The 21,650-nt window shown below is 35.5% G+C and overlaps 1 protein-coding gene across 7 annotated transcripts in view; it reads right to left on the bottom strand.

Annotated features, from left to right (window-relative positions):
- Positions 1–21,650, bottom strand: part of PMS1 (PMS1 homolog 1, mismatch repair system component) — a 108,372-nt gene that overhangs the window by 43,242 nt on the left and 43,480 nt on the right. For 6 of the 7 annotated variants that reach the window (XM_063094612.1, XM_063094633.1, XM_063094623.1 and 3 more), the window contains one exon: positions 6,943–7,059. The exons of the other annotated variant lie outside the window; for it this stretch is intronic. In XM_063094612.1, the coding sequence (XP_062950682.1) occupies positions 6,943–7,059 (117 nt within the window). The remainder of the gene's footprint in view (positions 1–6,942; positions 7,060–21,650) is intronic. 7 annotated transcript variants of the gene reach the window in all.

Genomic DNA, 21,650 nt, shown 5'->3' with positions numbered 1-21,650 from the left:
ACTGCTGAGAGAAATTAGAGAGGATACAAGAAGATGGAAAGATATTCCATGCTCTTGGATTGGAAGAATCAACATAGTGAAAATGTCCATACTACCCAAAGTGATATACAAATTCAATGCAATCCCCATCAAAATTCCAAAGACATTTTTCTCAGAAATGGAAAAAACTATTCAGACATTTATATGGAACAATAAAAGACCACGAATAGCCAAAGCAATGCTCAGCAAAAAAAATAAAGCTGGAGGCATAACACTACCTGACTTTAAGCTATACTACAAAGCTATAATAACCAAAACAGTATGGTACTGGCATAAAAACAGACACACTGACCAATGGAATAGAATAGAGAATCCAGAAATCAACCCACACACTTACTGCCATCTGATCTTTGACAAAGGCACCAAGCCTATTCACTGGGGAAGGGACTGCCTCTTCAGCAAGTGGTGCTGGGATAACTGGATATCGATATGCAGGAGAATGAAACTAGATCCATACCTCTCACCGTATACTAAAATCAACTCAAAATGGATTAAGGATTTAAATATACACCCTGAGACAATAAAACTTCTTAAAGAAAACATAGGGGAAACACTTCAGGAAATAGGACTGGGCACAGACTTCATGAATACGACCCCAAAAGCACGGGCAACCAAAGGAAAAATAAACAAATGGGATTATATCAAACTAAAAAGCTTCTGCACAGCAAAAGAAACAATTAAAAGAGTTAAAAGACAACCAACAGAGTGGGAGAAAATATTTGCAAAATATATATCTGACAAAGGATTAATATCCAGAATATATAAGGAACTCAAACAACTTTACAAGAAGAAAACAAGCAACCCAATTAAAAAATGGGCAAAAGAGCTAAGTAGGCATTTCTCTAAGGAAGATATCCAAATGGCCAACAGACATATGAAAAAATGCTCAACATCACTCAGCATCCGGGAAATGCAAATCAAAACCACATTGAGATACCATCTCACCCCAGTTAGGATGGCTAAAATCCAAAAGACTATGAACGATAAATGCTGGCGAGGTTGCGGAGAAAAAGGAACTCTCATACATTGTTGGTGGGACTGCAAAATGGTGCCGCCTCTATGGAAAATGGTATGGAGGTTCCTTAAACAATTGCAAATAGATCTACCATACGACCCAGCCATCCCACTGTTGGGAATATACCCAGAGGAATGGAAATCATCAAGTCGAAGGTATACCTGTTCCCCAATGTTTATCGCAGCACTCTTTACAATAGCCAAGAGTTGGAACCAGCCCAAATGCCCATCATCAGATGAGTGGATACGGAAAATGTGGTACATCTACACAATGGAATACTACTCAGCTATAAAAACGAATGAAATACTGCCATTTGCAACAACATGGATGGACCTTGAGAGAATTATATTAAGTGAAACAAGTCAGGCACAGAAAGAGAAATACCACATGTTCTCACTTATTGGAGGGAGCTAAAAATTAATATATAAATTCACACACACACATACACACACACACACACACAAACCGGGGGGTGGGGGGGGAAGAAGATATAACAACCACAATTATTTGAAGTTGATACAACAAGCAAACAGAAAGGACATTGTTGGGGGGGAGGGGGGGAGGGAGGAGGGAGGGAGGTTTTGGTGATGGGGAGCAATAATCAGCTACAATGTATATCGACAAAATAAAATTAAAAAATAAATAAATAAATAAATAAATAAATAAATAAATAAATAAATAAATAAAAGAAAGATTAAAAAAAAAAAATTGGTTCTTTGAAAATATAAACAAAATCGACAAATCATTAGCCAGACTAACCAAGAAAAAAAGAGAAAAGACACAAATAAATAAAATCAGAAATGCAAATGGAGACATTACGACAGACAGCACCAAAATACAAAGGATCATCAGATACTATTATGAGCAACTGTATGCCAATAAATATTAAAACCTAGAAGAAATGGATAAATTCCTGTTCACATGTGACTTATCAAGATTAAACCAAGAAGAAATAGGATTTGGGTAAATAGCCCAATAACAACAAGACTGAATCAGTAATAAAAAGTCTCCCAACAAAGAAAAGCCCAGGACTACATGGCTTTACTGCAGAATTCTACCAAACATTTAAAGAAGAACTAATACCAGTACTTCTCAAGCTATTTCAAAAAACTGAAATGGATGGAATTCTTCCAAACTCCTACTCTGAGGCCAGCATTGCCTTGATACCAAAACTAGGCAAGGATACAACAAAAAAAGAAAACTACAGGCCAATATCCCTAATGAACACTGATGTAAAAATCTTCCATTAAATACTAGCAAACCAAATCCAACTGCACATCATAAAGATTATATACCATGATCAAGTAGGACTTATCCCAGGGATTCAAGGATGATTCAACATATGCACATCCATAGATGTAAATGTCACATCAATGGAATGAAAGAAAAAACAACATATGATCATCTCAGATGCAGAAAAAGCATTTGACAAAATTCATCATCCCTCATGATAAAGACTCTCAACAATTTAGGTATAGAAGGCAAGTATCTTTAATACAATAAAGCCTATCTATAACAAACCCACAGCTAACATCATACTGAACAGGGAAAAGCTGAAAGCCAAAAGCTTTCCCCCTAATAACTGGAACAAGACAAGGATGCCTACTCTCACCAATTCTATTCAACATAATACTGGATGTCCTAGCCAGAGCAATTAGGCAAGAGAAAGAAATAAAGTGTATCAGAATTGGAAAGGAGGAAGTCAAGTTGTTCCTGTTTGCAGATGACATGATTTTATATACAGAGAAACCTATAGATTCTACCAAAAAACTCCTAGACCTGATAAAGAAATTTAGTGAAGTTGCAGGATACAAAATTGACAAACAAAATTCAGTAGCATTTCTATACACCAACAAGAAACTTGCCAGAAAAAGAAATCAAGTAATCCATCAAATTTACAACAGCAACAACAAAAAATAAAATGCGTAAAACACAAACAAAAAATAAAATAAAATACCTAGGGGATAACTGTAACCAAAGAGGTGAAAGATCTCTACAATGAAAATTATAAAACACTGATTAAAGAAATTAAAGACAACACACAAAAATGGAAAGATATCCCATGTTCATGGAATGGAAGAATCACTATCACCAAAACGACCATACTACCCAAAGCGATCTACAGATTCAAAGTAATCCTCAAACTACCAATAGCATACTTCACAGAGATAGAAAAAACAATTCAGAAATTTATATGAAATTGACCCCAAACAGCTAAAGCAATCCATAGCAAAAAAACCAAAGTGGACGCATCACACTCCTTGACTGTGAAATATACTACAAAGCGATAGTAATCAAAACAGAATGGTAATGTCACAAAAACAGACACACAGACCAAGGGAACAGAATAGAGAATTCAGAAATAAATCCACATACATATAGCCAACTAATTTTTGACAAAGAAGCCAAGAACAACTTTGGGGAATGGACAGGCTCTTCAACTAATGGTGGTGGGAAAATTGGACATCATGTGCAGAAGAGTGAAACTAGATCCCTATCTCTCACCAAATACCAAAATCAACACAAAATGGATTAAAGACTTAACAGTAAGACCCAAAATAATAAAACTTGAAGAAGAAAACATAGGAGAAACACTTCAGGACATAGGTGTGGGCAAAGATTTTATGAAAAACACTTCAGAAACACAAGGAACAAAAGCAAAATTAACAAATGGGAATATATCAAACTAAAACCTACACACAAAGAAAACAATCAACAGAATGAAAAGAAAACCTGCACAATGGGAGAAAATATCTGCACATTATGCATCTGTCAAGGGATGAACATCCAGAATATACAAAGAATTCAAACAACTCAATAGTAAAAAAAAAAGAGAGAGATCTAATTTTAAAATGCACAAAGAAACTGAATAGACATTTTTGGAAAGAAGACATACAAATGGTCAATGGGTATATGAAAAATGATCAACATCATTAAGCATCAGAGAAATGCAAATCAAAACCACAATGAGATATCATCTCACCCCAGTTAGAATGCTATTGTCAAAAAGACAGAAAATAACAAATGCTGGTGAGGATGTGGACAAAGGGGGACTCTTACACACTGTTGGTGGGAATGTAAATTAGTACAGCCATTATGTAAAACAGTATGGAGCTTTCTCAAACAAGAACAGATGGAACTATCATATAATCCAACAATCCCACTACTAAGTATATATCCAAAGGAATGGAAATCAACATATTGAAGGGATACCTGCACTCCATGTTTATCATGGCTCTATTCACAATAGCCAAGAGTTGGAACCAACCTAAAAGTCCTTCACCAGATGACTGGATAAAGAAAATACAGTATATATACATCGGAATACTATTCAGCCATAAAAAAAGAATGAAATTCTGCCATTTGTAGCAACATGGATGAGCTTGGAGAAAATTATGTTCAGTGAATTAAGCCAGTCACAGAGAGAGAAATACCACATGTTCTCACTCATATATGGAAGCTAAAAAAGTTGATCTCATAGAAATAGATAGTAGAATAGTGGTTACTAGAGATTGGTTAGGGGAAGGGGGAGAAGAGATGAGGAGAGAGTATGGTCAGTGGATATAAAATATTAGGGAGATAGAAAGATAGGAAGAATGGGATCTAATTTAAGGAGGCTACAGTTAACAACAAAGCACTGTGTATCTTTGAATAGCTAGTCCAGATGATGTCCTAACACAAAGAAATGACAAATTTTTTAAGTGATGGATTTATTAAGCACCCTGATATAATCATTGCACGCAATATGAATGTACCTAAATATCACATTGTACTCTGTAAATATGTAGAAGAATTATGGGTCAATTAAGAAAAATAAATTTAAGAGAGAGAGAACTAAAGAGAAGAATAGTGGTTACTAGAAGCAGGGAAACGGGGGTGTGGGAGATGGAGAAAGGTTGGTACAAAATTACAGTTAGATAGGAAGAATAAATTCTGGTGCCCTGGGGTGACAAGAGCTAATAATACTGTATTGTATATTTCAAGATAGCCAGAAAAGAGGATCTTCAATGTCATAACCACAAAAAAATGATAAATGTTTAGGTGACAGATATGCTAAGTATTCTGATTAGATCATTATACAATATATGCATGTATTGAACAAACTGTACCTCATAAATATGTACAATGAAAAAAACCTTTAGACAGATTCAAGGTTTTGTATTCGTAAAACAATAAGAAGTTATCTAAAAGCAATAAAATAAAAAAACACTCTTAGAAATTAAACTTTCAAAATAAAATAATTCAAAAGAAGAGTTAAAAGACAGTCAATGAGATCTCCCAAAACTTACAGAAAAAAAAAAGTGAAAAACTTGAGAAAAACAGTAAGCGAAAAATAAGAAGAGATCCTAATCTATAAAAGGGAGTTGCATACAAAAACAGAGAAAATTATCAAAGTGATAATGGATGGAAATATATAATCCAGGGCTAAGAAAGAAATGAGTCTTCATATTCAAAAGTTCCACATCAAGTGCTCAGCATAATAAAAAACGAATAAGATAAGATACACTTAGACACATTCTCGTAAAATTTAAGAACAAAGGTGAAGGAAACATGCTAAGAACTTCCTTACGGGGAAAAAAAGTATCATTTAGAAAGAAAGAAAGGGAATGCGTTAATCTTCCCACCAGCAACAAAGGACAATCAACGATACTCAATGTTTTTGAAGTTCTAAAGAAAAACTGTTTTCAATCTAGAATTCTATGTTTGCCAGATTACTGACAAGAGCAAGTGGAATATAAAGTTATTCTCAGACATGGAAGTTTACCTCTCATGTCCCCTTTCTGTGACAGTTAGGTAAAGTCATACCTCAGAAAAATAAGAATGAATGCCAAGAAAGAGGAAGGTACGGGATACAAGAAATAATGAAACCAACCAGTATTCCTAAGAAAAGAAATCCCAGGAAAGGTTGTGCAGAAGGGCTAAAATGCAATCAAAACAAATAAGAAATAAGTGGGTTCTCTAAGAACAATGACTTCAAAGAGATAAAATGGAATCAATTACCAACTATAGGTAGAATGACTAAAAGACCTGGATTTTATTCCTAACATAATTAAAAAAACTTCCTCACTTAAAAACAGAAAGAAAAAAAAAATTTTGGAAACCACAGAAATAGCTAAAAACTATATAAAAGTCTATACATAAAACAAAGAAAACATATAATAAATTTTGAGCAATTGATGGGAGTACAAGAAAGGAGATTCCACTTAATCATGGCACTAGAAATTTTCTCATTTGTATGGCATAAGAGAAGCAGCACTGGATCCTTAGGAAACGTAGCACAATGCTGGACTTTGCAATAAAGATTATAGTCATAATAATACATACTCCATATAAGTTTTCAACTTTCAGAATTAATCTTCAGACAAAAGATGAAAGACTTAAAAAAATCATTACATAAGAAAATGTTATTAAGCTTGATAATGTGAAAATATTTCTGGCAAGACTGAAAGAGGACAGAGCAGGAGGAAGAAGGGGAGTGTTAGGAGTGTTAACCTCATTCAATATTACAGGGAGTCAAAAAGCACTGTGTATTGATAGACCAAGAAAAGGAAGTATGAATATCCATTCAGGATGAGAAAGAGAAAAAAAGATAAGCAAGCACAGCTCTTTTTCTTTCATAGTAGAAAGGAAATAGATAATATTCTATGTTGAAAATTATTTTTTTAAAAAAATAAATGAAAGCAACAAACAGAAAAGATAAGAAAGGAAGCAGGGCCATGGAAGGAGGTTTAACATCAGCTCTGCATGTATTTTCTTTTTCACTTTACACATGTATTTGATAAACATGTGAAAAGAAAAACCTCTCATCACCCTAACCCCTTAGAAGGGAAAAATTTAACAGCTTCACTGATAAATCAGAATTAATAAAGAACATTTTTGTTGTATACCTGAGATTCTTCAGAGTGGTACTGAAATGATTCCATATTGCTCATAATGGCAGTCCCCAGAACTGACATGAGAGCCATCTTGTGATCTGATACTCTAGTTTTCTGCCAAATAACTGCCTAGGGAAAAAAAAAAAAAAAAAAAAAAAGACACAGACAACTCTTAACATAATTCAGATTTACTAAACTCAAGAACTTATAGTACTTATTTCTATATTTAGCATTCACACTCAGCTTATATTTTCAATACCACATAGAAGAGATTCATGAGCTATGAAGTCTGACAGAACAAACTCTGGTTCTGAATTTTAGAAGCTGTATATGGTTAGTGTACAATATTTAACTTCCCTTAACCTCAGTTTCCTATTCTCTGCAAGATGACTACTTTTTCAGAGTTGTTGGGAAATGAAAATATATAATGTAGGCAAGCACATAGGCCAATGTCTGTCATCAAAGTTCCATTATATATTAATTCTTCCCCAGCTCTAATACTACCTAATCTTTGGAATATACACTTCAGTGTATCTTTAAAATTAAATTGTTACTACAAATAAGGTATTACCATTTTATTGAGGGTAAACAGATATGCTACAGGATTTATGCGAATAGTCAAACAAGCATAAAAATTTTAGAAAAAGCATGCTCCTTAAAATTACCTTTATAACCTTTTATATAGGCAGAACTCACACAATTTAACTGAACCTCATGGACATAAAAGTTGATAAAGGAGCTTGGATTTTTTTTCACTGTATGTATGTTGTTGTAGGGTACAGTATCCAGTTATAGTCAAATCCCTTGAGATATCATCAGTACAGACACCATTCATTTAACAATTATTCACTTAGCACCTCATAAATCCTGAGGAAAATGTGCAAAGGGCCTAGGAGGAAAAATCAACATTCAAGGGGCAGGCAGAGGAAGAAGAGGGACTGAAAAGGAGTGGCCACAGAGGTAGGAAGTGCAGGAGGAGAGTGTGAGGCACAGAACAGAAAAGAAGTACTCATATGTGCCCAATGCAGAGAGAGCAAGGAAAGAACGGAGATGTGGCTACTGGATTTAGCAATCAAGAAAGTGAAAGCAGTTCTAGAAAAGTAGAGTAAATGGAGCCGGATTTCAGTTGGATAGTGATTACGGGGAAGATATAAAAAAGTGAACCTAGGCAGCTTTTTCAGAAAGTCTGCTTGTGCTGTACAAGTGGACAGGGCAATAACTGGAGGCAGGAACATGACACACTTGGCCAGGAAGCAGTGAGGGAAGAACGGCCAAGTTAGCAAGTGTTTGCGGACTCAATGGCTGTTGGTTTAAGAAAGTTCCTCTTTGTTCTCTTCTATCTTTTTTCTGTAATATAGAAAGGAAGTCTTTTGTTGAAAGTGAAAAGACAATGATTTAAATATTTCGGGACTGTGGAAAAGGCATGAAATAACCCCTGCAGTATACTGAAAAAAGAAATAGAAGAACTGCCAGGCAGTGCCCAGTTGACATGGTCTTTCATTGTCTATCTTGCTCAGAAAAGTCCACAAAGACATTATGTGCACCAAAAAAAGAAACTTTCAGTGAACCAAAATGGTAAAAAAGAGTAATAAAATTTTGTGTCCCATTCCACATATGTGAGGTTGCACTTTTTAGGCACATTGATAACCAATGAAATTGGCACACTCTTGGGACAGGCAAACAGTTGTCTCTGTAAAGGCTACAAAAAGTAGAGGTCTATCATTCAGAGAGAGAGAAAGAAGACTGGACCAATGGATTCTGACCAAAAGAACTTAACCTTTGACCAGGAACCTCTGTAGACAGGAAGAAGTAGAGATGATGTTATGTATAACGAAAGGTGAAATAAACAGACTCATGTTGTTCAGTAACTGGCATGTAAGGGATAGTAATGAAGGGATGTGCTCTTCTGGACAAGATGACAATAATCACTGACTCTACATGTTGATCTGTGCCATCTGTAAACCACTTTGCTTTTAGAATCTCAAAGAACAACCCGCTTGGGAAAACAGAGACAGTATAACAACTATTCAATAAGACAAATCACTCAATATTTAGTGTAAGAGGAAGACCTTTTTACCTATTCCCAGAGTTTTATTGATACCAATCATATAGGAGTTTGGCTTTATGAAGAACTTATTACTTGCTAGGCACTACTGCTCTAGAAACTACTGTTTATTTTCACAACGATTTCAGGTAGGTATGATTATCTCATTTTACAGATGAAGAAATGGAAGCTCAAAGAAATTGATTTACCCAGTGAAACATATTGATATAGTTTGGATGTGTTTGTCCCCCAAAGTTCATTTCGAAATCTGATCCTGAATGTGGCACTGTCAGGAAATGTTTGGGTCATGGGGATGGATCCCTCATGAATAGATTTATGTCCTGGGGCAGGGGTGTAGGTGAGCTCTTCCAGGAATGGATTAGTTCCCAAGAGCTGGTTGTTAAAAGGAGCCTGGCACCTCCCTTCTCTTTCTCTTGCTTCCTCTTGCCATGTGATCTCCCTGCACCCAGAGGCTTCCTGCCATGAATAGAAGCAGCCTGAGGCTTGCGCCACATGCAGCTGTCCCAGAATTGTAAGCCAAATAAACCTCTTTTTGTGATAAATTACACAGTCTCAGGTGTTCTATTACAAAATCTGGAACCAAGATTTATACCCATATCTTTCTGGCTCTAAACCTCTTACTCTTTTTACTTTGCCAACATTTCTCTCCTCCCTAAAGACGGCAATAATTTTGAACTAACTCCAGATCCTAATTGGGAATTCTCAAAAAGTAAAGTGTCTGACTGACAAATGCAATTTCCATGTATGATTACCCTCCATGGCCATATGACATGCTATGTAAAAATCTCCAATTACCTTGAGGGTACTAATGGATTCACAAACAAAATTATTTTAACCTATTTATTTCAAGATAATTAATTTGCCTTTAGAGGAAGGGCAAGGACTAAAATTGGGGCCCTCATATCAGAGAAACCACAACAGAATAATAAAGTCCAAAAAGACTGAGAGATACTATCCTAGCATCCTAAAGTCAGATTTTTGAGAATGAGTTGTTGGTACCAACCTTAATCTTATTACACAGATCCTTGTACCTAAGGATTTCTAAATTCCTAATAATTCGTATTTATTAATATTCACATAAGTATAAATGTGCAGTAATCACTTCCAAAATGCACACCAAAATGACAGAGCTAGAAAAAACAATTTAGGTATTGTTCCATCCTAAATTTCAAATTTTCACTATCTGTTACTTAGAAAGTGACCTGTATTAGAAAAAGAACACAAAGCACATAAAATCAAAGTATGAAAATAAAATTGTATACAACTTAAAATTATAAGTTATAAAGTACACTATTTAAAATTGGAACTACTCCAGGAAATATGAGATATAGAGCCACCATAGTATTTTTTAATCCTTTAATTTAATCCTTCAATTAAGTTAAAATTTAATCCTTTAATTAAGTTAAAAATTTTTGGAGAAACCCTTTTGAGATTGTTCAATAAATACTCATTGAGCATCTACCTCGTACCAGATTCCATGCGAAAAGCTGGATATATAAAGTGAAAGGACAAGGTCCCAACCCTTAAGGCACTAAAAATATAAAAAGGAAACAAGATTCTAAAATAATTATAATAATTATAAAAACGGCTGTTACAAAACACAGTTGCAGCACTGTAGAAGAAACCTAAGTCTGCTGCACGGAGAAGGTGCATTTGCAGTAAGACTTGAGAGGAGTACCACCTCTCAAATCATGGGAAGCACATTCCTGACAAACAGAATAGCACATGCAAAAACACGGAAGTACAGAGAGTATACCTTGCTGGAGATGAAGTTGGACAGACAGGAGCAAAATCATAAATGACCTAACACATCATGCAAAGGAGTTTACAGTTTCTTTTATATGCAATACAGAGTCACTGGAGAAATCTAACTGGAAAAATGCCATGATCAAATATGGATGTTAGAAAAACATCTTTGGTAAGAATGATTTAGTGAAACTTGAAACTATAGCAATATAGATTTTTTAAAAACGTGATTATATTCTTCCACTCAGAGGTTCTCAACTTTTACTGAGGACATGCAAAATTGATTGAAGTTCAAATTCACAAAATATTCCCATAGGTGCCCTGAGGATTGTATGTCATTCCTGGTACACTAGCTGTAATGCTATTTCTTTTCTACTCACAAAAGTACAGTGGAATGCAAGTCAGTGAAAGTGTCATTTACAGGATTATTCCTCTAGTTTTGTTTTTTTTTTTAAGGTAAACCATTTGTTAACTTTGGTATTTACTATTATTAACACTGTGGCTTGAGAATCACTGGGTTGGTTAAAAGAACCAGCACACTGGTAAGAGAGAAAGAGAAGACAGGGACAGACGAAAAGGATATGAAACAGACTTGACATTACTTGATGACTGACTGCACATGGAGAGAAAGAAAAGAATCATGAATGTCTCGTGGGTTTCTGACCTGGGAAACTAGAATGGTAGTCTCACTCACCAAGATAGGAAACTCAAAAGAGCAGGTTTAGTGGCAGAGGGAGGATGATATCAGCTTATTCACTGTTGAGTCCCTAGTATCAAAAACAGTACCAGTTACCCAGCTGAGCCCACTAAACACTTATTTGTTGAGGAAGTGAGTAAACAAGTATATGTTTCTAGAAGACAGTACCCTAGTAGAATTGAAAACTAGCTTTTTGTTTATGAAGGTTAAGACTGCTGACTGTGTCTTAACCTTCTTAACCGTAACCACGGGCCGGCTCACTTGGGAGAGAGTGGTGCTGATAACACCAAGGCCACGGGTTCGAATCCCTATATGGGGATGGCCAGTTAGCTCACCTGGGAGAGCATGGTGCTGACAACACCAAGTCAAAGGTTAAGATCCCCTTACTGGTCATCTTTCAAAAAAAAAAAAAAAGACTGCTGACTGTATATGTAAAAATCAATTCAAAATGTATTAAAGATTTAAATTAAAACTGAAACTATGAAACTAGTAGAAGAAAACACAGGGGAAACAATCCAGGACATGAGACTGCACAAGGATTTTTTAAATATTTCAAAAGCATAAGCAATAAAAACAAAAATAGACAAGCAGGATTACATCAAACTAAAAGGCTTTTGCATATCAAAGGAAACTGTTAACCAAGCGAAGAGACAACCTAAAGGATAGGAGAAAATAAGAAAATATCTGTAGACTATTCATCTGACAAGGAGTTAATATCAAGAATATATAAAGAACTTAAACAACTCAACAAAAAAACTAACCCAATTGAGAAATGGGCAAAAGATCTTAACAGATGCTTCTCAAAAGAAAACATACAAATGGCCAACAGGCATATGAAAAAATGCTCAACATCACTAATCACTAGGGCAATGCAAATCAAAACAATGAGATACCAGTTAGAATGGCTATTATCAAAAAGACAAAAGAATTTTTTTTTTTTTGTGAACCATTCTATTAATACCAATCAAATCGAGAAAATGATCAAATGAAATCGCATTTTGAGCATCAAAAAAATAAAAAAATAAAAAAAGACAAAAGAAAATAAGTGTTGGTGAGGATGCAGAGAAAAGCGAACACTTGCACACTGCTGGTGGAAGTGTAAACTAGTGCAGCCATTACGGAAAACAGTATGGAGATTCCTCAAAAAATTAAAAAGAGAACTACCATATGATCCAGCAATCCCACTACTGGGTATATACCAAAAGGAAATGAAGGTGGTGTGTCAAAGAGATATCTGCACTCCCATGTTCACTGCATCACAATTTACAATAGCTAAGACATGGAATCAACCAAAGTATCCAACAATGGATGAATGGATAAAAAAAAAATGTGGTGTGTGTGTGTGTGTGTGTGTATGTATATATGTATATATGTATATGTATATATATAGACACACACACAATGAAATACTATTCAGCCATAAAAAAGAATAAAATCCTGTCATTTGTAGCAATATGGATGGACCTGGAGGTGGTTATGTTAAGTGAAGTAAGCCAGGCACCAAAAGACAAACAACACATGATCTCACTCATATGTGGAATATAAAATTTTTTTAAAAAAGTTGATATTATAGAAGCAGAGAATAGAACAGTGGTTATTAGAGACTGGGGAGGGGAGAGGGAAGGGAAAACAGGGAGAGGTTGGCCAAAAAGTACAGAATTACAATTAGGAGGAATAAATTTTGATGTTCTATTGCACAGCAGGGTGACTATGGTTAATAGTTAAATTTTATATATTACATAACAGCTAAGGAGAGGCTTTTGAACGTTTTCACCACAAAGAAGAGATAAATGTATAAAGTGATTGATACTTTAACTATCCTGACATGATTACCATACTTATGGTTCAAAACATCGGATTGTACCCCTAAGTATGTACAATCATAGTATGTTAATTCCCAAAAAAAGACTGCTGATTGTCATGCCATTATACCTATTAAAAACTGCAGTCTTTGTCCACTACTTTACTTTAGAAAATCCAAAGCAATCTTTGCTTTCCTTTCTTTTAATGCAAGTTTTATTGATATAATTCATATAAATATAATTCACCAATTTTAAATTTACAATCTAATAATTTTTAGTATATTTACAGAGTTGTGCAACCATCACCACAATTAAATCTTAGAACAATTTTATCACCCCAAAAAGAAATCCCATATCCATTAGCAGTAACTCTGCATCCCCTGCAATCACTAGTCTACTCTCTGTCTCTATAAATTTTCCTACTTTATGTATTTTATATAAATGGAATCATACAATATGTAGTCTTTTATGAGTGGCTTCTTTCACTTACCATAATGTTGTCAAGGTTTATTCATGTTGTATCAGTACTTCATTCCTTTTAGACGGCTGGATAACAGTCCATTATTTGAATTATCCTTTCATCAGTTGATGGACATTTGGGCTGTTTCTACTTCTGGGCTATTATAAATGATGCTGCTATAAACATTCATGCACAAGTTTCTGTGTGGACATATGTTTTCATTTCTCTAGGAGTGGAACTGCTGAGACATACTAACTATATGTTTAATTTTCTGAGGAACTGCCATACTGTAATCTTTGGGTGGCATGCGTGCTCAAGCCTCTAAAAAGACAAAGAAGTGCTGGCTTCTGCTGTTATGGCTGTTGTTTTAAGCCAACTAGTAGCTGGTGATTAAAGAGCAATATTAAAAATAACATAAGGTTCTGAACAATCTGCACCTATATGGGAACAAAATGTTCCCTGCTTCATACTTTCCACATCAGAAGTTCCTTATAACAAGAAATAGTTGAGCAATAAAAATTTATTCACAAAGACTGTACTTCTTTAAAGCTGCATCATCTGTCTGATATTGTCATACATATTTAAAACAGTTAAAATATTTTTTAAAAAATTGCTTTAAAATTCTTGCCCTGAATATAGCTTTGAAGTCTGTAATACTAATAATGTAAACATCACATAGTTTATTTTAGTTTATATTAGAGTGATGCCTTAGGTACAGATATAAATCTTAGCTGATTAATGCAAGGATGCTACTTCACAGCCTGATCTGCTGAAAAGTATACAGAATTATAAAAAGATCACTTCAAGAAATGGGTTCTACAAAAGCTGTGACACACGAGAGGTATGAAGTGTGATTTTTAAAAAAAATTTTGAAGTGAACACTGCCAATAGTTTGGGAGCATTATTTAACAGTAGGCAATCATTGCATCATATCAAGAGAGCTAACTTAGAAGCATTTTCTAAACTAGCTACACTTGGGCTAGCAATGACTCAAAAGAGGTCTGCTAACAAGTAAAATCTTCACTATTAGGCAATTAAGATTCATTTCAAAATAGGATACATTATCAAAGAACTAAACAATACAATGTGATAAATAAAAATTGGGAGCCCAGAAGAAACTGAATTTTTAATTACATTTTTTTAGAAACTAATTTTTAGTTTGTTTTCCCTATCATTTCATCAACCGTATATTGTTTTCAAAAAGAGAGTTTTTTTTTCACTTCCCTAAGTTCTTTGCATACCTTGCCCTTGGGCCAAAAGCTTAACATGTGCTAAAAATACACACAAACCTCCATATGTTTTCTATCTAGGTCACACAAAGTTGGAGCATCTGGATGTGCCAAGTAAGAATCTGACTCTAGTCAGTATGATGACAGTGCAAAAACACCTCAATCAAAAATATATTATTACATGAACACCATCTTAAGTTGATTAAAGTTAGCCAAATGTATCTTGCCTCTGTTCCTACCTCATTGACCTATACTATTTGATAAAAATGAGGTTAGATAAGAATACTCAGCATTTAATTAGTAAATCTCAACTGTAAAGGCAATCTGTAATAGCGAAAAGAAGGCTGCACACAAATAATGCACAATTAACTAAAAAATGCAATGCTAAGACTGCCTGAGCAAAGGCAACTCCTTCCAGAATGCGAAATAAAGAGTATACATTATTGGTCTGGAGTGCAACCAAACTTTTCTTGCAAATTACATGCACAATGTACTAAGCTTACATTTAAATTTCTCAAAAGGCAGAAGTTTTAACTACTTCCAAGGTCCTACAAGTTAATATAACTGGATCTGTATCTATTGCTATCTACTCCAGGATATGTATTTGTATGGACTCTAGTTCAGAACAAGGCAGGAGCACAAACACAATATAAAAAAGGACAATTTTTTTCCAAACTGGAAATATGGCAACAATAGCTATAGCAGCTTATCACTAAGACATTGCTATATGTTTTAAATTCAGTATAAAATTATGTATTATTCCACCACAGTATCAATACTATAACTGAAAGAATACCATCTTCTACTAACATAAAATGCATTAATACGATTTTTTGTGTGTGTGACCGGTAAGGGGATCGTAACCATTGGCTTGGTGTCGCCTGCACCGCGCTCAGCCAGTGAGCTCACCGGCCATCCCTATATAAGGATCCGAACCCGCGGCCTCAGCGCTTCCAGCGCCGCTGCACTCCCAGCTCCGCTGCACTCCCAGCTCCGCTGCACTCCCAGCTCCGCTGCACTCCCAGCTCCGCACTCTCCCAAGTGAGCTACGGGGTCGGCCCTGCATTAATATGATTTAATTTCGCTAAGCAGCTTCAGACTTTAAAAAATGATTCTATCTTGGTTAAATTTATTCAGCACAATTTTGAATTCTAAAATCTTATTTTTCCTTTTACTCTACTTAAATATTTCCTTTTTTATATACTCTCTTTTTGGGAGTAGAACATGCATAATTATTTTTCCTGAAAGTTACAAAGAAATTACTAACAGACATTTTACCTACGGAAGGTAGAGGGATAATAGGTAGGCACAGATGAGAAACAGAGACTAATTTTTCCATTCTACCTTTTCATGCGTTTCAGTTTTTGAACCATGTGAAAGTAGGATCTATTAAAAAATCAAATAATAAAAATTTAAAAGCATAAACAATTTCTGCATAATTTTCAAAGGGAGATTTTAGAGACCTGTTTCTTTGCAGTCTTTAAAAACGAGAAAGATTACTCCCAATTGGTAACCAAATCTTGTATCAGAAATGTTTTTCTTGTCTAGACCCTCTGCCCAGTCTACTGGATCAGCTTCCACAGTTTTAGATAAAGACTAAACCTAAGTTGATCTGTCCTCCCACTGCCATGACAATTATCTTACTTTGTTAGTTTCTACTGAAACTCCTCTTTGTTTCCCTTCTGGGCACTTTGCAAGAAGTCCACATTCCCATGCAAGGTGCTCAAGGTCCTTCAGAATCTGGACCAAGCAACCTTTGCCGCCTCATTTCCTCTTTTCTTACACCAGCTTTCTCTGATCTCTGGTGACTCCTTGACATTGCACATGCTGTTCTCCCTGCTACGTATGCCTTTGCCCACCTTGTCTTGCTCAAGAACCAGTTCTAAGGCTACCTCCTCTAATAATCCTTTTTGAATAACCAGATTTTAATGAATTACAACATCCATAATAGCAACTAACATTTCCCAAGTACATATGTGGCTGGCACTGTGGTAAGAATGCTTTATCTCATTTAAAAACCTTAGATACGATTATTCCACTTTAAAGATGAAGAAAATAAGGCTTAGGCAGGTAATGTAAGCCAGTTAGTAGTAACACGTAAAGTCAGAATTAGACACCATACTTGCCTAACTTTTGAGTCTATTTTCTTAATAGTTAAATAAGTCCTTTGTAAGGATGAAAGAAAGACTGGATGGCCTTTGAAAGTCCTGCAGTAAAATAATTTTTTCCTCAAAATTAAAAATATTGAAAATTTGAAGCACTTTCTAACCATATCAGATAAAGAAAAAAGATTAATTAAAAATTATTCTTATCCTATAAGACAAGTCTCTCACATAGTTCTACATGTAGGATTTTTGGGGGGAGGGGGGAGGAGATGGGTTCAGATTTTTTAAAAGAATCATGCCTTTATAATTAGCGCTTATAAGCAAAGCCTAACATAAAAGCTGATATACATGAAATATTTAATTACCTAATTGAAAGCAAATTGCTTCTATTATTAGCTAGCTATTTAATTAACTAATGGAAAACAAATATTGTTTCTTATATGAGGGTACTTCAAAAAGTTTGTGGAAAAATACAATTGAAAGACAATACAAATCTTTCCATGAACTTTTTAAAGTACCTCTGTATCAGCTAACTCAAGCTTTAACTTAAATACAGGTCATTGCAACTATAAGAAAAGGTCCTCAAAACTATTTGATGAGAAGCAAATCAAACAAGCAATCCCAGTACTGGGCATACACTAAAGGAATGGAAATCATCATGTTGAAGGGATACCTGAACTCCCAAGTTCACCGCAGCTCTGTTTACAATAACCAAAGTATGGACCCACAGGATTTTACTTAAATTTCACATAGAAGAGGAAGAAGAAAAAGAAACCATTGTGTTTTTAGACCTTGGAGATGAATTTTATAACCATCCCTTTTTTCTCCTGGCATGCAACCTAGAGGTCTCTTGGCTCAACTGCTACATCAAAATTTATAACATCCTTTCCCTATTTTCAAAAATAAAGCAGGCAGAGAGAGATGGTTGGTCTTGATGCTCTAGTAATAACATTCAGGAGCTGCACAACAGAATAGTATCCATTTTCCAGTACTATTTTAAAATATATAATAACATGTCTTCAAGGACTAGGAGACTACTTAAATAACAAATGTGGATAGTACAATAACTAACCTTCTAAAGCTGACTGCTTCACTTTCAAACAGCCATAAAGTTAGGTAAGTATACATTATCATCTCCCAAACATACAAAATTTGAAGTTCTCTTCTTCTCTACCTCCATATTATCTATACTTCTCAATACTGTTTACAGAAAACCTTTCTGGTGAGCTTTGCTGAGCAGCTCTTTAATCTTGGAACCCTGAGGCAATTGCTAATTCCTCCCATATTCAATTGTACATTTGCTTTATAACAATATTTGATTGTGGCCTTCATTCTATTCTCATTGAATGGAATACCTCATTATATTTTGTTTTTCATGAAACTTTTCTTCTCTGGACTTGCTTCTACCTCTCCATAACTCATTTAAAATGAAGCTACCCCAACCATCTCTTCTGCAAGGCAACTCCATCCTCCATGTGATCCTACAGACGTTCTCCTTCACGTTAAGACCACACCCACAGTCTGGGCTTCCAACATTCCCATCAGTTGGCTCCCTGGTACTTACCTAATGGTATTTCCCTTCCCATACACCCTATTTTGTTCAGGTAAATGTCCCAACAAATACGGTTCTTTATTCTTATAATTCTGGGCCTCTTTTGTTGTTGTTAAACGAGCCGTAAGTTTTAAGGCTAACAAATATTATCCAGCCTAGAGTTGATTAGCTTTTCTCTCTAAATTGACTAGATAATAAAAACTCTCTATTGGTATAGTAATTTCACTTCAGAAGTTTTGTTTGTTTTTAAAAACTTTTTGGAGTGAAATCAAAATTATGTCAGTGTAATTCATGAAGGTAATTACATATTAAAGGAGAAAATCAGATGTATATGTTCAGGAATTTAAAAAAGGATGTAGGGCCGAGCCCGTGGCGCACTCGGTAGAGTGCTGCGCTGGGAGCGCGGCGACGCTCCCGCCGCGGGTTCGGATCCTATATAAGAATGACCAGTGCACTCACTGGCTGAGTGCCGGTCACGAAAACACGACAAAAAAAAAAAAAGAAAAAAAGGATGTAGTAGTATCATTTTCCTAGGTATGTAAGTTAAATAAATCGGGCATCTCCCAAAATTCTATTTAAAAACAAAACAAACAAACAAAAAAACCCCTCAGCCTAACATTTAAGGCCCTTTATAATCTAGTTCCAAATTATCTTTCTGGACTTATTTTCCTCTATTCCCTTATATAAAATACCTACTTATCTGAATTGAATTATTCATTGCCTCTAAATGTGCTCTCCACTCTCCTGCCTATATGTTTAATGTTTATACTATTTCTCTGCCTAGAATGATCTTGATCCATGTATTCACATTACCAAATTCTACTATAATAGAATCACTCTATGACCTACCCACCTGAAGGTCCTAGATAAGATCACATTTACAGGCTGTTCCTACTCCACTGAATTAATAACACCTATTTGCCAAGTGACCAAACTCAACCCTTCCCCTTTTATGACTTTCTAGGAGTCTCCCTCCAAAAGGAGAGGGAAGAGTCTTGGGTATGAGAGTTGATACTTACCACTTTGCCATCTCTTTTCAGTTGCTACCTTCAGTCCTCAGTGATATCATCTGCCTCTGGCTTTCGGGTGCTTTAATGCCTATGCTCACAGTCCAATATGGGCTGGTGCCTCCAATGTGATGGAGTGCTACTGTTCTCAGCTCTTGACCACACTCATTCATTTAACAGGTATTATTTGAGAACCTACACAAGACACTACTGTAGGCTCTAAGGACACACAGTGAAAAATAGTCAAAAATCCTTCCCCTCATGGAAATTATATTCTAAACGAGGAGAGAGATCATATATCAAGTACAATATATTGTATATTAATTGCGATGTTTTTGTTTTTGGGGGGGTCTTTTTTGGCAGCTGGCTGGTACAGGAATCCTAACCCTTGACTCTGGTGTTATCAATACTCCGTGCTCTAACCAACTAAGCTAACCCAGTCAGCCAGATTGTGGTAAGTTTTAAGAAAAATAAACCATGAAAATGTATGTGGGGCAAGGGAAATGGCTGCAATTTTAGAGTGGCTAAAGAAAGCCTCTCGGAGAAAGTTTAAGTAAAGACCTAAAAGACGAGGATTAAACCAGGTATGAGGGTACATATTATCTTTCAAATCTATTTTTTCCATGACTATTTAAAAAAATTTTTTTTTGCTGGCCAGTACAGGGATCGAACTCCAGACCTTAGTATTACCAGCCCCACACTCTAACCAACTAAGCTAACCATCCAGATCCATGGACTTTTTGAAATACCCTCATACATGAGAAGAAAATGTTCTAGGCAAAGAAATCACAACAGTCCCGAGTTGGATGTATACTGGCAGGTCTGAGAAACAATGGAAGCAAAGCACAAAAGAGGAAAGAAATAAGAAATAAATGAGATCAGAGGTAATGATGGGTCAGATCATCTACAATAGGGGTCAGCAAACTACAGCCCAAGGGCCAAATCCAGCCTGCTGCCTGTTTTTGTAAGTAAAGTTTTGTTTTCTATGGCTGCTTATGTGCTACAACAGCACAGCTGAATAGCTGTAAGAGAAATTAGAAACTGTATGGCCTGCGAAAATATTTACTATTTGGCTTTCAGAAAAAATTTACTGACCCCTTATGTAGAATCCATAGGCCATTTATAAAGGCTTTGATTTCTCTGTGAATGAGATGGGAACTAATTGAAGAGGAGTTATATGATCTGACACATTTTTACAAGATCAGTGTGGGCTGAGAATAGACTAGAGAAGGCAAGGAAGGAAGTGAGATTCAATTAGGATACTATTACAAAAAACCAAGTGAGAGGTGATGGCAGCTTAGACCACAGTGGTAACCACAGACATAGTGAAAAGTAGTTAGATTTTTGATATATTTTGAAGGGAGACCTACAGAATTTACTTTCAAATCAGATAAGAGTGTTTAGAGAATCAGTAGCCAAAAACAACCCAAAGGAGTTTGGTTTGCCAACTGGAAAAAGAATTCCTGATGGGGAAGAATGTAGAAAGAACAGTCTCGAAGATATGGCCCCCAGTTTTTTTAAAAATGTGAAAAATGTGAAAAGGCTATTACTAGACATCAAAAATGAGATATTGAGGTGGTAGCTGGACCTATGAGTCTGCTGTTCAGGGAAGAGCTACAGAATGAAGATATAAATTTAGGAGTCATCAATATGTAACTAGTGTCTAAAGTCATGAGACTGAATAAGCACACCAAAAAAAGGAATATATACAGAAAAGAGAGTAAGTTCCAGGACTGGGTCCTGGGACACTAACTGCTTAGAGGTTAGGAACACGAAGTGGAACTAGGAGACTGATAACAAATGGCCAGGAAGGTAGGAAGAAAACCAAGAGGGTGTGTTGACCTAGAAGCCAATTGAAAAAGTGTTTCAAGAATGGGGAGATCAATTGTGCCAAATGCTACAATAAGAATTGAGAAGTCACCACTGGATTTAGCAATTTGTAGGTCAATGCTAACCTTGCTCAGAGACTTCTGATGGAGTGGTAAGGAATAAAAGCCTGACTGGAGTGGGTTCAAGAGAGAATGGAAGGAGAGTAATTGGAGACAATGAATACAGAC

Source organism: Cynocephalus volans, chromosome 1 (genome assembly GCF_027409185.1).
Source record: "Cynocephalus volans isolate mCynVol1 chromosome 1, mCynVol1.pri, whole genome shotgun sequence".
Taxonomy (NCBI): domain Eukaryota; kingdom Metazoa; phylum Chordata; class Mammalia; order Dermoptera; family Cynocephalidae; genus Cynocephalus; species Cynocephalus volans.
Note: the sequence above shows the minus strand (reverse complement) of the source record. Positions and strands in the feature narration are given on the sequence as shown.